The sequence below is a fragment of the Lycorma delicatula genome, chromosome 2 (assembly GCF_047948215.1).
Source record: "Lycorma delicatula isolate Av1 chromosome 2, ASM4794821v1, whole genome shotgun sequence".
Lineage (NCBI taxonomy): Eukaryota > Metazoa > Arthropoda > Insecta > Hemiptera > Fulgoridae > Lycorma > Lycorma delicatula.
In genome coordinates this window covers 3,827,059-3,844,059 of record NC_134456.1, presented here as the reverse complement: position 1 = coordinate 3,844,059, position 17,001 = coordinate 3,827,059, and the positions used below count along the sequence as shown (strand labels likewise).

Here is a 17,001-nt window from a genome sequence, read left to right as displayed (position 1 = left end):
GCAGTAAAAAAAAACCCTTAAAATAAAGATAGAAAAAAGAATTCTTGTTGAAACAAAGATTTGAGTGTACAAGACTACACATTTTTTTACATGTCATACATATCCTCATGTCATTGAGCCATGGTGGGGTAGCTTTATTGTTCACACTAGTTGAACAAATTGCAGTTATTTAAGAGACTAATATATATATATACAGGTCATAACCTTCATAATATAATAACCTTTGATAACATCTGGATCCATTGCCTTCTTTCTTTCCATACTACTTCTACACAATCCAATTTGTGTTTAGTTGTCAAACCTAAAACATCTCGTTTATCTTGCCGCTTCAACAACATTTTTTCCACCTTATCACACTCTGCATGAATTTCATTGTTGTTTAATTTCTTTTGCAATTTATGTTTTGGAATACTATGCCTGTATTTTCTTACATTACCCGTAAGTCCGTATTTCATTCGCTCAAAGCCAAAGCAAGTTCAGAGGCAATAATAATTATCAGAATAAAAACAGTAACCTTTCTCTGACAGGTTATATTTATTAAATATTAGTTTGTTTTCACAGTTTATAAGGGTTTTTCTTTATCTTCTTTTTAAAGGAATCTGAGAAAGTTTTACCGCAGCTTAATCTTAACATGAAAACCGATGAACTTGAAATAAATTATTTACACACTGTGAAGACAGAAGAAGAGGTAGAATTTTATCCAGATCATGTAAGTATTTATTATTATTGGATATTGTAACAAATATGATTGATTTGTCTCCTGTTAATTTTATTACTGTATTTCCTTGTTAATTAATGTATTTTTTTCATTTCTGTGAGTTCTGTTTTAAAAAGATTGTTTTTAATTTTATTTATTTCTATTTAATTAATACGGATGTATTAAGTTGTGTGTAAATGATAAATTGTTAATGCGTGAGGGCAAAAATGTTGTTTTTAAACTTCAGTGATGTCTAAAATGTGTGTATTTTAACTTGTTGATAGAGTTCTCATTTTAATAAGCTCTGGGTAATCGGTTGTTAATTGAAATCATTTGTCATATTTGAATATTTATTAGGTTAGTAATTAAATCTTACCCGATACAGATTAAACAGTCATGACATATAATTTTATTAATGAAATAAAAATAAAATAAAATTTAATTCTGTATTTACATTAGGAAAACTAACACATTTTCATATTATTACAAAAGATATTTGAAGTTATTACCCTGCAGACAGGTTGCAGAAATGCTAAAGTAATCATACTGACAGTCATCTGATGCAAAATGTTATCAATGACTTCACTTTTTTTGTGAACTTTTACCTTCAGTTATTGTTAGTGCAATTTTAAAAATACGGTAGTGTACAGGGTTTTATATTTGTACAGCATTATAACGTTATAAAAAATGTATGTTCAAAAATGTTCATTTAAAGGTTTTTTTAATTTCTGTATAAAAAACCCATGATCCTCTCTAACTTGAATGCCTAAATAGGGATTAAGCACATGTTAGGTCTCGTATAAAATACCAAGCTGTCTAACCAGAATCTAGACCCTTCAGGGCTCAGATAAACCCAGGTGAATCTTAGCCTACCCCATGGCTGCAGATGTCGCTTCGCTAGCCATTCCCAATTTACCTGGACTGGCACCCTGGACACCGCAAAGTTTGCTTAGGTTGCCATCCACTCAGAGGGCTCCACCTTCTAGTCCTTCGCATTGTATGTTATCCTCATGGTTGTGAGAATAATACTGATAAATAATAATTATATTATTCTGGCTTTACAGAAACCTGAAAAAGAAACTAAATTACAAAATAAAGAATAATAAAAACTGTGGTAACTAAAGTACTCATACCTTTGATGACAAAAAATTCATAACATTTCTTTGCAATAGTAGCAGAAATATAGTAATGAAGTAAAAGGATTAATCTATATTTTCCTTAATGAATATCTTTAATCCACAACTTCACCCACCCTGGGAGCTACGGACTCGGTTGAAGGATTAAAACCTTCTCTGGGATAACACGAGTTTATCCTGCAAATTCGAAAATAATTGGTCATTTGGTTCTTGCATGATGCGTTTACAAACAGACTATATATATATATATATATATATATACATTTCCAAATTATTATGATCTGGAGAGTGTACCTGATTCATGCAAAAGTTAGCTTTTAACCTACTAAAAAATACCCTGTTCGAATTTTGAAAATTTGACAATTGTTTGCAGAGATGTTACAAGAGCACCATTTGCACCTCCCAAAACAACGCCCTAGGGGCATCCTGATTGTTACCCGTTGATGTTAATGATTGGTCTAGTTTCCCATGAGATGCACGTATATCTCACCACTCTAGCCTCATACGCAGCCTCCACAGGAAGCCTTATGTTAAACAGAAATCTTTTAAATTATTTAATATTACTCGTACTTGTAATATTATTCAATTGACTGATACGCATCATCAGCTCAAACAGTGATACAGACTGTTACAGTTCATTTATTCAATTCATTAAAGTTTTTGCTTCAACTGGCAAATCTCCACTACTACATACATATATTTTTTTCTGCATCAGAAAGATATCAAAAAACCTCAATATGCTGAGAAACACGGGTAAAAATTTGGTTGCGATTGATAGAGTAGTTTTTCTGTTTATCCCTAACAAACAAAAGTGCTCTTCCTCTTTGTATAACAGTATTGATATAGATAGGAAGTGTTATCAACAAGTACTGCTTTGTTGAGGTGAATTAATTTGAAGTTCTTCCAAAAATATTTTAATTTGAAAGTTGTTTAAAAAAAATTACAGATTGCTTGCATGATTATATAAATGTAAATGTAAATATATAAATAAAAAATATGAGTGGAAATCTCATACACAACCCAACAGCTGTTTTTAATGAAAACTTTATGTTTTCATGCAGAACAAACATATTTTGCTGCTTTTGTAAAATTAGATGCTAATATTTTTATAATTAAACTATTAAAATCCCCCAATATCTTCATTGTTCGCATACCATCTAATTCATAAACTATATACAATGGTGACTTCACTTGTCATAAAGTACTTGTGTAGCTATTTATAATTATTATTGCTTTACATCTATTCTCAAACTTGAATATTTTCTGGATCTATGGAAAATAGCTGAAACCAACAGAACTAGGTAAATCACCTAATATAACATCATATCGGCCAATTAGCATGCGAGTTGTGTGGTGGTAACAGGCCCACTAGACACAAACAACATAGTGCTTGCTAGAGTAGTGAAGTAGACTATCATCGTGAAGGCGATCACCTGTCCAGCTGGGTGGTTGTTTTTTTTTTCATGTTGCTGGATTTTGGAATCGAAATCTTTCCTCGAGTTCAAGGTAGTTTAATAATCTTTTGAAGTACTTCTATAATTTTTCAATTTTCTTTGGCGTTGAGGCCTAATTTTTTTCATTTTTATCCTCAAGCAAAGGGGTGGGTAATTTGTATTTTGAATCATTGGATAAAGATTTCTCAACGAAACAGTATAATTAAAAAATAAATCTTTGTGACTAACAGTATTACATATACTTTGTTCTTAAATAATTCTTAATTATAAGTAGATCTATATTGTTTTTGAATCTTTGGAAGTTTTTATTATTAATAATTGTGATAATAAGTTATCAGCTGTGATAACCACTTTGAAAATTAAGTTTTTTTATAAATATTTTTGGTACATGATAATCAACAATATTGTTAATACATAACTGCAATTCCTTAAAAAAATTTGTTTATCTGTGGTTAATATCTAATCCCTTTCAGGCATGGCATTTCTTTTATGCTATAAAATTCAGTTTCCATGTTCCATGTACAAACTTCAAGGTTACTAATATAAAAGAATAAGTATTATTTACAATCAAACTCTCATTTAGTGAATGTTACAAAATTAATATTTTTATTTCTGGTAAGATTTTATGAGGTATAAAATTAGAATTCAAAATCTTAGATAACGTTATCTCTAAGGTAAATGATATTTATCCTGATAAAAAAATTTCAGCATAAGCAATATTAACATTAATGTGAGTAAGATTAGAAAAAACAAAATCATGAGAATTTACCTCAAGAGTTTTAACAATTATTTGATTGTAAAAGATTACAATTTTTAAAGAATATGTAAGGTGAGTAGCAGTATTTTTTGATAACACGTAGCAAAACCCGGCATCTTAAAGTCACCTAATAATAATAGTAATAATGTAACTGTGGCTGCACTATTTATGTAAGTGTTAAGCGATTTAAAGATGCGATTTATTTTTATTTCATAAATTATACAAAGTCATAAACATATTTACTTTCAAGCATTCATATTTTGCTTTTTGTTACAGCAAGTAGATTTACTGCAGCTGGAAGAGGAACTGCTTGATGTTAGTAACAGTGATATTGAGAAAGATCCTTTAGCAATTGAAGAGACTGACTTAGTTAAATCAGAAAATTTAAAAGTTGAAAATAAAGCGGTAAGAGTGTAAGATTTTGCGTACAGTGGAACACCAATTATCCAGATAGACCTGGCAAAGCCAAATGTGGATAATTGAAAAGAATAATTTTAAAAAGTTTTATCTTATAAACTGTACTTATAATTTTATATTTAATGGGTAAGACATAAGCAAAAAAAAATTAAATGGAAAAAGTAAACATATTTAAGAAGAAATTTGAAAATGAAAATACAATGTTCAACGTAAGAAAAAAGATATATAGTAATATGATACAAAAAATAAGTATAAAAATTTACTTTTATATTTAGTTCTACAAAGGCCAGTTATATATTTTTGCTAAAAAAGTATATATAAGTATACAATAGCAAAAAAGGCAGTTCCAGTATAAAATCCAGTATAAAAAATATTGATAAAAATAAGTGGTATTGAAGCAAGGATTTGTTTGAATACTAATTAATTTTTTAAAATAATGTACTAGTTTTTTTTTAAGTTCTTTGTCTGGATTTTAAGCAGTCCAGTTATCATCTGGAAAATTGGTGTCCCAGTGTATTATCTTTTCATTACTATTATTATTATTATTATCTAGTTTGTAAATTTTGGATTACATCCGATCCATTTCTAAACTCATATGTAGTATTATTTCTGATTATTACCTTTTAGGAGAGCATGTGAACTTAACCATCATGGCTCTACTTCCTTCTCTTTTTAAAACCTCTTCATCTGTTCACTATATGTTTCTTCTTCCTCTCCTCAGTTCATCTTCTTTCTATTGTTTGTCGTTTTTGCTCTTGTTCAATTTTCCTATTTCTAATTTCATCCATAAATTTTCTTCTGTGCTTGATTTCTTCTTCTGAGATTTGCAGTCGTTCCAGGTTGTCTTGTGTTTCTTTCATCCAAATGGACTTTAATTTACTTGGCTTGATGATGTTGAAAATTTTCTTAGCGAGTTTATCATATTCAGTCATCCTGCTTAAGTGTCATATGTGTTTTTGTTAAATGAATTGCAGAAAAGTCAGTTGAAAAACCCAGTAAAATAAAGATCAATAAAAAATTTCTTATTGAACCAAAGATTTATTTCAATAGTGTTTAAATTTTTCAAATAATGTATTGCTTTTTTTTAAGTTGCCTAGTCTGGATTCAATTAATCACCAACATACTTACCGCTGTGCCAAATAACCTCAAATAACAAAAAAATAATCACCAAACATAATAACAGAACCCTAAAAACCTAATATGAAAATTTGACTTTCATGGGATGCTGCATTGTCAGTCTGTACAAAATCCTATAACAGAGCTAATCAAAACTAAGGAAGGCAAACTTAAGGGTAAATTTATAATTATAGTCATAACATTAATACTAAGATTATTTAACATGTTTTTGTATTATTTAAGTTGTTACAAAATAGTGTTAACAACATAACAGATATAAAAGTATTTTTTTACTCCAATTTATACCATATTGTAACAAGACCGGTATAGTGAGGCTGAGTAAAGGATTGCTACCGATTATAAAAGTAATGTTAAGTACAATTGCAGGAATCCAGAAAGGGACAAAAAGGAGAAACTTTTTGTAAAGTATGGTCGTTTAACAATTATCCTTTGTTATACTGCCTGTTAACATGCAGTGAACACCTGTTTTATGGTGAGAAGAGGCCAGGTTTGGAATTCATGGGAACAAAAGCCTTGAACGAACAAAAGTTTTCACACTATGAGTTTGGTCCAGTCTGGTAGGTAAAGAGGCTAGAAGTATAAATAGCTCAGTAAGACCGGCTAAAAGAGAGTTCTATTAGAACCAGTCTGCAAGGTGTTACGACGTCAGTCCCACAAGGGCAGTTCAGCAAGGAGAGGCTGCGAGTTGTGTGAGTTCGGTGGAGTTTTGCAAACCAGTCCAGCGAATGAGAGTCACAGGTGTGTCTGCGAGATGGGAGTGCAAGACGTCAGTCCACCAAGGAGAGTCTTGAATCCAGTTCGATAAGACTAAGATGATGCCACGAGTAATTCCAGTAAACAAGAAATACTATCGGTGAGTTATAGTAAAACTATAAGTGTATAAGTGGAAGAAATAATGCGATAAACTTTAGGTAGATAGCAAGGGTATTTGCAAGTGAAATTTATAAGATCGTTTGTTAATATAAGACAAAGTGTTTAAAAAGGGTTAAAACTAGCAGTTTCTTTTGTTAATGAGTTGATTCTAGTTTTGTTTTTTCTACCTGGAATAAATTCTGAATGATTTTTTGAAATCTGTCCTATGTATATAATCTGTATTTACTATTGACACTTATGACTATTTGATGTGTAATATTTTGATTGTTATTCTTTGTTGATTACATTATTTATTTGGATTTGTTATTGACACGTACTATTATCATTTACTACTATTATCCTGATTATTATTGTGGTTGTAATTACTATATTAATAATTGTGTTCACTATTTGTTTTATTATTGTCACTTATTATTATTAATTTGTCTGGTTATAATTATGACATTTTAAACCAGTAAGTTGTAATTATATAAACATTCTAAATTGTCCACCTCTCAATATTCTGATCGAGCCACGAAACATGCGACAATATACTAAGCATAAAGGTGTACAACAATATAAATATTATTTATTTACATCATCTTCATATTCTTGTATCTTCTTCACATTACTAAATCTAGAATGTTGAATCTTAATGATGAGTATGGGCAGTCATTTGTTATAGTATTATTATGTTTAATTATTTTTATTCTTTTTCTAAGATAATAAATTTAAATTTTAATTCATCTCAGTCTTTAACAATATTTTTTTTGTTTATAAGAATTGATGAATTTTAGTAATTTGCTGTATGAATTGAAGAGAATTGTACTTGCCACCGCTTTTCTTTTGTAAAACAAAGCATTGAACATAGTGATATTTAAAAGTTGGCAGAACTGCTTTTATATCAACCATTATTGTCTTTTCTTTCGAGTGGGAATGCGCTCAGCATTTGATCCATCCTATCAACTCTGTCCATAAATATATAATCATTGACAACGTTTGGAAGCATTACCTTCTTTCCTTTCCTTACTACTTCTATGCATTCTAATTTGTGTTTAGTTGTCTAACCCAAGACATCTCATTTATCTTGCCGCTTCACCGACATCATTTATGACACACTGAATTCAATTTCATTATTTAATTTTAAAGTAGATTTATGTTGTTTTTGAAGCTTATGGAACTTTGTAATTGTGATAAAAGCATTTATGTTTTGCTTTTTGTTACAGCAAGAAGATTTACTACAACTGGAAGAGGTACTACTTGATATTAGTAATGGTGACATCGAAAAAGATATTTTAGCAATTGAAGAGACCAATTTAGTTGATAATGAAGTGGTAAGGGTATATTAGATTTTTCATACAGTGAAACACCAATTATCCAGATGAATCTTTGCTAGGCCAAATCTGGATGATTGAAAAGGATAATTTAAAAAAGGTTTATCATATATACTGTACATATCATTCTAATGTTAAATGGGTAAGACACTAAGTAAAAAAATTAAAGTTAAAAAGTAAATGTATTTTAGTAAAATTAAGAAGAAATTTGGAACGTATGTACAATAAAAGAAAAAGAGATATAGTAATATGGTACAAAAAGTACATTATGTAGAAATTTGCTTGTATAATTAGTTTTACAGAAGTCTGTGTAAAAAGCTACCACATTATTATTCAATAGCTATCAGTTCCATCATATTTCTGTTTGCCATTCTCGGAGGGAACCTTTTTAAAATTATTTTCAAAGGGGTGGAACTCGCCCTCTCCACTATACCTATTTCAATTCAAAAATCTTAAATGGCAATAGTAACATTTAATTACATTAATCGACAAACCGAAAAAAATAATGAATTTTGGTGAAAAGAAAATTAAAATCCACCCTCCCATTCGCTCAGTAGGTGTGAAAACCATTTAGGTTGTACTTTATTAAAATCCAGTCCAACAAACTAACTATAAAGTTATTGATATTACTTCTTAAACCATTTGGAATAATCATAATCTGTAGATTAAAACTTTGAAAATTATTTTTCAAATTACAAACACAAAATTTTGCTCTTAAGTATTCTCAAAATTTTTAGGAGTTGAAAACTTATTTTTTTTAAATGAGACAATGTAGGTTGTGATACCTCATTGGAAGCCCCTTTGCATGACAAGTAATTTTGTACAAATAAAATAAAAATTGGTTCACTGGTATTTATATTATGATTAAAAATGTGTTTTTTTTTATGTTATGTTGAGATACAGTGTTACTGACCCAAAGCATTAGGTCTGAAGTCATCCATTCTTGTTAAAAATATGGGTTTTAGGTTTCTCCATTATTGATAAAACATACCAGTAATCACAGCATTAAAACAAAAGTTAAACATAAAAAAACCAATAATAAGGTACCTTATCTTTGCTAGTAACATGCTAAACAATCTATTACCAGATAAACTTAATAAATAATTAAAAACTAATTCATAAATGAATAATAGTTAATCAAAAAATAATGTTTTAATTATTCTTTACTTAATTATATATATATATATATATATTGCCTACAGCAATTTTTTGTTTTAAATTGTACAAATCTCAAACTTTTCTTTGTTACAACTTGTAATAAAATCCCAAACAAAAAAGTCCAAAAGACTGATGATATGTGGGAGATCTAGTTGGATATGCAGTTGGACCTCTCATCTGATCCAACATCCAGGGAAGCCTTGTTCAAAAACATGGTAACATCTCAATAAAAATGTGTGAAGCACTATCTTGTTGGAAACTGTATCCTGCAGGAATCTGAGGAACAACAAAGTTTTCAAGCAGTTGAGGTACGTTTGCCTTCAAACAGTGGGCTCCATGAAAAAACAGACTGATGGTGCCATTTTTATTCCGTCATAATCGGACATTGATTTTTGATTTTTCTCTTTCATTTGCGATTGTAATTATTAGTTATTTTTAATTTTACAGGTTACTATCGATAAAGGAAACATCAAGGGAAGTACCAACGTATCCAATGAATGTAAGTGTGCATATGGTGATATAACGACAGAAGAAAATTTAGTGCAGAATTTAAGTAGTGAAAACATGTTATTTTTCCAGAAGGGAAAGAATTTGGTTTGTGAATATTGCGATGAAGGATTCCAATGTAAATGTTATTTAAAGAGACACATTAACTTTCATTGTAAAAACAAAAAAATAGTAATTTTTGTGAAAAGTCTCTTATTCATGATAACGATTTAAAAACCCACCTTATGCATAATGAAGAGAAAAATTATATTTGTAACTTTTGTCAGAAATCTTTTAATCGGAGTTCTGCTTTAAAATTGCATTTAAATGTTCATACCAAGGAAAAAAATTATATTTGTAATTTTTGTCAAAAGTCATTTAATCATAAAAACAGTTTAAGGACACATATTAGTAGAACTCATGCAAAAGAGAATTATGTTTGTACTTTTTGCCAGAAAACCTTTTATCGGAGATCTACTTTAAGATCACATTTAAATACTCATACCAAGGAAAAAAATTATATTTGTAACTTTTGTCAAAAGTCATTTAATCGTAAAGACACTTTAGACGCGCATATTAATATTCATACAAAAGAGAAAAATTATGTTTGTACCTTTTGTCAAAAATCATTTCATAATAAAAACAGTTTTCGGACACATATGGATACTCATGATAAAGAAAAAAATTATGTTTGTACTGTTTGTCAGAAGACTTTTAATCGAAGATCTGCTTTAAAATTACATTTAAATATTCATACCAAGGAAAACAATTATATTTGTCATGTTTGTCAGAAGACTTATAGTCAAAGATATTCTTTAAAAGTACATTTAAATACTCATACTAAGGAAGAAAGTTTTATTTGTAACTTTTGTCAAAAGTCATTTAATCGTAAAAACAGTTTAAGGACACATATTAGTAGATCTCATGCAAAAGAGAAAAATTGTTTGTAACTTCTTCCAAAAAGTTTTTAATCATCTTTCTAATTTAAAGGTATATTAATTTGCAATCAAGGAGAAAAATTGTTTGTAATGTTTGTCAAACATCTTTAATGAGAGTTGTACTTTAAAAACAAATCTCAATAATATGAACCATTATGACCATTAAAAATCTTATGTTAAGAAATTTGATTAAGGAGAAAAAACGAAAAGCATTCTTTCAAGAGTACATAATTTATAAAACAAGTACAACAAAATTTATTTAATCTTTATAATTTAACATTATATTTTTCTTATTTTTTACCACCCAGGACATCCTGATTAAACCCCTAGACACTAGAACTCTCACCACAGAGGCCAGCCTTTGCTATAAAACTACTTACAGAGAAAAAAAAGTAGATTTATATATTACTCTAGTTTATATGCAGATGATGTTATGCAGATTGTTCAGCTCAGAACCATGCCAATCAGATAATTTGTGGTACTGACAAATTCATAAAGGTGGTCTAGACCAGTTTTATGAATTTTTTAGTATTAAAAACAATACTAAAATTACGTTTTAAATATGTTATCAATGTTGACCTTAAAATCTTTATTAGTTTTTAATCTTTTACCAATATATATATATATATATATATATATATGTGTAAAAAAATGACTGCTTCTTTTGTATATCAACTTTAAAAATTGATTTTATTGTTATATCCCGGTTGTGAATAATTTTCCTTTTTTCTTTCACATTAACAAACATGATTCAAAATGTTTGATAACCTTGAAAATAAACAAAAATAACATTTTAAAATAAACGTCTCAAATCACAATAGTTCTTATTACATTCTCAAACATATTCTGTTTACAGTAGAAAAATATTTTAGAACGGATAGGAGCTGCAAACCTAAACAATAGACTTGATGCCAGGTCATTCACTCTGAAATTCTATCTGCATCTCTACTATAAGTTAACTTTAACTCCGCAAATATGATTGATATTAGAAAATTTATCAAAATGTTTTTGAAGTGTAAAAGATTTCAGAATGATGTAATTTGATTTTATAATCTGTCTGTGAAAACTTTAACGTTCAGTTAAATATTAGTATTGTCAATTAATTTACAGGTTTACTTTCTATGTTATTTATTTTTTTAAATTTAATAAATAGTGTTCCACAGAAAATAGGTTGATTTTTATTTAAAACATACACCATTTTTTTGTAAAAACTAATTGTGATTTTTATTTTAGTGTGATCAGATGAAAATTTATTGTTTATCTTGTATTAGTTATAATGAATAAAACTAAATTAAAGCTCCCCACTTTGTCCAACCTAAATGGTGGGAGTGGTAGATATGTGTCTACATTCAGGTTTTAAGTTTGAATCGTGGTTTTGAATCTTTTAACACATTAAATAAATAAAATATGGTTTATCACTATCTTTTTGTATTTAAAAAAGTTTTTTGATCAATGTGTTTTAAAAATGATGTGTAATCTTATCCTTTTCATTTAATATTTTTAGTGTGTCAACCGTTGGGATTTGAGTGTGGCGACCTCATATAAAAAAATAGATAGTTTTGAGGTTGTATCATTTAAAAAAATGTCATTTTTCTATGTTTAATGGTCAAATAGTTATTTAAGTGTGTGTTTATACAGTGCCTATACTTCTTATTCTTTTATATGTCATTATTGTAATGACATAAAAGAATGCTTTATTTTCTTGTTTACGGAAAGTGTTAAAGATAATTTGTATCAGCATTTTTTTTTTGTTTTATGTTTTGACTCGTTTTCTTTCTTTTCTTCAGTCCATTTCTTTCCACAACCATCTTATTTTTCTATTTCTTAACTCATAATTGAAAATTAATATTCTAAGGACATCCTGATTTCTCATGGTTCCTATAGGCAAGAAAAGCCAGGAAATACAAATTTAGTTAGGAAATTTTAGGGGAAAAAATCAGAAAAAACTTTTAAAAATTGCATTTTTGTTACCAAATATTATATTAGTTATTAAATCAGTATTTTTTAAGTAATGCCAAATTATATTTGATATACTTTCCCTTTATATATTTGATATAGATGTCCTGTTCTCATTTACGTTAACTCAATTATTCTTTTATAATAAAGTGAGGAATATTCCAAATTGCAGTTAATTTTTTCACTGGTGAAATTTTTAAAAAAATTTGCCATTGAAAAATTTAAAGTTGTTAACTGTTCTTGGAATTTATTTCAAACTACCGTGATTTTTTTGTTGTATTCTAGATAATTAATAATTACTTTTAAATGGTGTATAAAAAGACTTTAATGACAAGTGGTTAGATATAAACTTACACCCAGAATTCAGTCAGTCGAGAAGAGGTTCCTACCTCTTCTCACGCTGTTATCATACTTTTTGTTATTTGTGTAAAATAATTTTACACCGAGCAATATGGATCGAAAGGAAATGATTTCACATAGTTTACTTTGTGAAGTTTGCTGCTTTTCTTGATTAAGATAGCAACCATTGAAAAATCTTTTTATCTGCCGACAGTACTTCAACTCAGAAGACTAAAACTTTGATCTACAGTTGTGAGAACAGTGGTTGTGATATATATGTATATTCTTTGCCCGGACTCTCCCCCTCACCCCTTCTAATCAGAGTAATAGCATTTCAGCAGCAAATGATACATTTGAATCCTGCAAAATGACAATACAATTACTTCTTTTTGTTGTAATGATTATGTTTCTAAGGAGGAGATTATGTGAGTTCTCAATATTGTACAAAATAAGTTATACTTAAGTTTACGTGAAGATATTGGTGCAACTTTTAAAATTACTTTTCCTGATAGTTGTATAGTGTCAAAATTCCAGCTTGGAGCTATTAAATGCTCTTGTCATCAATTATGTTCCTGTAATGTACTTTGATGGCATTCTGCAAATACACTGGACTAATAATGACAAAATATTTTCAAGTAAATATTAGTAACGTTTGTTTTCTGTTCTAGTTTTCTTATCTGTATTACTTTTAGTTTTCCTTTAAGTTTTAATCATTATTTTCCTTATTAAATTGAAATCTATGTATCTTAATGTTTTTAAACAAACCAAGTTATGAAATATAGTTTTCTTTTTACTTGACAAAATAATGTAGGCTAGTTTTTGTGAAAAAGTTAAGCAATTCCTTGTGTGCCAGTTATTTTAAAATGTTTAAAAATGCTTTAGTTAGCTTTTATTTCTTATCTGTAACTTTTAGTTACCATGATGTTCATCAGCAAAAAACTTATTATAATTTTGTTATTTTTTGTTTTGTACTTTACAGTGTAAATTACTGAAACAATTTATCACAAAAATTAGCCCAATTTTAAATGTATATTGAAAAAATCATTAAAAAATGAATTTATTAATAGAATAAAAAGTATGAGTTGGGCAGCTATGGGTACGGTAGAGACTGCAAACAAAAATATTTATGTACTTTGTGGAGTAAACGGCAATAGCATATCATTATGAGAGTCAGGAAATTTTAATGAATTGGTCAGTAAAGTCAGGAAAAACGAACCTTAAAATTCAGTGAAAATCCTGTTTATAAAAATTTCTTCAAGTCATACTTATTGGAGATCCTTTGTAATTGTTTCAATTTAATTTATTTTGATTTTTATTTCAGCAGAAATATGTTAATTTTTAAAGCTCAAAATAATAATATTTAAAAGTTGTTGCCATCAGTTTCATAGGTATATAATTTACAATACTAGGTACTATTGTTAACGAAAGGGAGGGCGGTGCACTCTATTTTTATTTGTGGATTTTCGCTTTCTGCTACAAAGTAAAAATAGCTGGTTTAACTGAGATTTAATTGATTTTAGTTAGGTTAGGTGAGGAAATATAACTGACAATTCAGAGTATTGAAGTTTGTATTGTATTACCATAACTTTTTTTCCCCACCATACTCCCCTCAGCAATACAATATAATTAAAGCTCAACCCAGGGAAGTGTCCCTTTACTCTAAGGGAGCCTTCTCGCTCACCAGCATTAAATCCAGCATGGCAGTTTGGCCACCCCGATCGGATCTTTGATCTTTATTTTGCCTGCCTCTAATCCCCGTGAGGGGGTAACCAGGTTCGACTATGTCGTTCCCGGGCCCTGCACGACGGCCGGGTCTCTGTCTTGATTTTATCTCTGACCTACGCTAGTCCTGGCGCCCACTGCTGCTCATCGGAACCGGCTCACCTAAGCATACTGGCACTCAAATGGGGCTGTCCACCCTTCCCTACACCAAAGTCTACAGCATCTCCCTTCAGCGCCCTTGCCGTGTAACACCTTCATAGCATACGTGTCAAGGGCCCTTCAGTTCTCTTCTGAGGACAGCATGAAGGACACCAGGTTTTCAGGTCTTAATCTGTCTAGGTCCGCCAAAGGTGCCATTGTGCACACATAAATATGGTGTGCTCCGCTGTGTCCTCTCTGTTGCAAAACATGTAGCACGGAGTATCCCGTCTGCCAAATCGATTGAAGTAATGTTGAAACATTTCTTGGCCGGAGAGCAATTGTGACATATAAAAATCTATATCGCCATGTTTCCTTTTCGTCCATATGTCTAAGTCTGTGATTAATCTCCTTGTCCAGGCTGCTTCATTTCCAGTCATCTATCTTTCATGCCATGTCTCCATTACATTAGCCTTGTCCTCACGCTTCGCCATACCATCGTAGCAAAGCTCTTGCACTCTAACTTGAAGGTCAATTGGCAAAGCTGATGCCAACATGCTCACTGCACTGTATGACATAGTTGTATAACACACCCAACAATGTTCACCTGTGGACTGTGTAAACATGCCCAGTTCCTGATGACTCTCATTGCTCCACTCCAAACCGAGGCAGCATACAATAACACTGAAATTATCATTGACATGATTAATCGGCGTTTGGAAGCCCTTGGAGCCGACTGAGTAGTGATCAACACATTCAGTGATTTCAAAATTTTTTAGGTCCTTGTACAACTGTCTACTATGTGTTGACTAAATTTACATGATTTGTTGATCTGTACCCCCCAGGTACATTATCATGTCTCTCGTAGCAACTGTCCACCTAGCATTAGGTTTATTCTTCCCATCATTCTTCTGCCTGTTAGTGTAATGTAATTTATAATATGTATTAAATTTTATTATATATACATTTTTTTTTTTTTAAATGTTCATGTGTTACCAGTTTAATTGACTTTGTAGATGTGTTTCACTTAAATAAAAATACATCTTCATTAAAAAAATATTTTTGGATGTACTTTTTTTAATAAAGAATGCTGCTCTTAGTTTTTTAGCGAATAAAACATGTAATGACATAAGATATTTATTGAATAAGTTATTAAATTTATATTTGCATTTGTTAATATTGTTTAATGCAGGGAATCTACATTTGATCGCATTAATGTTTAATAAACAAAATTATTTTTGCAGCACCTTTTAAAACAATAAAAAAGTAATTATATTTGACTTTATCTGTTTTACTGATAATTTACATCCTTGGTTCAGAACATCAAGCATTTGTATCTAATTCAAAGAAATTAGGGCTTGATACAGCTACCCTTTTTACTGGATTTCCATAACAGTCCTATGTTAAAGAACAATTGCCATGAGAGCTTGAGCGTTACAAATAATCCAGTCTACAATAATTACATTAACATTATTAAAAATATCAGCCATTAAAAAATACCAACACCTTACATTACAGTTATATTCAGCTTCTCGCATTCAGTCTATGAGAACCTATTTATTAAATATCTCTGCCATTACCATATATCTTGACTAAAGTTTATGTACTTTTCAAACTTGAGTAATTTTTAATAAAACTTTTAATTAATAATATAGTAGTAATCGATCTAAGAAATTGTGAGTAGTCCACGGTACGAAGTAGTAGAGGAGTTAGTTTTTGAGATAGTCATTAATAGGTTTTAGGCAGAGCTTACCAAAAAAATAAGAAAATGTTTCAGATCGTCAATGACAGAAAACATGTTCCTAATATGTTAGATTTTGTAGATTAATAATCGACAAAAATTTAAAGTTTTATATATCATTATCGCACAATAAAATTGTTTTATAATGATAATGTAATACGGGAAAACATCGACAATGAACCGACACAAATGGACACCTTATTACAAGCTTGCCATCGCAGGGAGCAGTGAGAAATGAATTGATCTCTGTTGTGTAACAGAGATCAATTCAAGCTGTAGTAGGTGTCTACTACAGCTTCAACCCTGGTCGCTATATCACCAGCACAAAAGATGATGTAAACCAGTTTCCAAAATCCGATCTGTGTATCGATCTGAAGTTGAAAGTAAGATCAGGATTATTAAAAAAGAACGATCACATTTTCGAGGAAAAGATTTGGAGTCCCGCTAGCCAGCTATATGTTTTGTACGTATAACTGTTATTGCCCCAGATGGTATATTCCAGATATGGAGATGATCTACCTCAGGGCATTCTTTTTATTATTATTTTTTTTTTTATTTTAAGTGTAGAATTAACTACTGGTAATTTAAAGAGAATGAAAAGATGATTGTCATTCATCTGGTTGTCATTTTCTTTAAATTGCCCTTTAAAGAGCAATTTAAATGATTAGATGAATTGATTATCACAGATTTTACGTAGAACAAGTCAGATCACCTTAAGAATATTGGTTTCTAATGTATT

At 29.8% G+C, this 17,001-nt stretch overlaps 1 protein-coding gene across 4 annotated transcripts in view; it reads left to right on the top strand.

Moving 5' to 3' along the window:
- The window catches only part of LOC142320434 (uncharacterized), a 72,934-nt gene extending 61,198 nt beyond the window's left edge, over positions 1–11,736 (top strand). For 2 of the 4 annotated variants that reach the window (XM_075358191.1, XM_075358189.1), the window contains 4 exons: positions 596–709; positions 4,321–4,449; positions 7,677–7,784; positions 9,390–11,728. In XM_075358191.1, the coding sequence (XP_075214306.1) occupies positions 596–709; positions 4,321–4,449; positions 7,677–7,784; positions 9,390–9,662 (624 nt within the window). In that variant the 3' untranslated portion in view covers positions 9,663–11,728. Of the gene's footprint in view, positions 1–595; positions 710–4,320; positions 4,450–5,964; positions 6,435–7,676; positions 7,785–9,389 lie in introns of those variants that run through there. The other 2 variants (XM_075358190.1, XM_075358192.1) reach the window with 2 other exon arrangements.
- Positions 11,737–17,001: the final 5,265 nt, after the last annotated feature.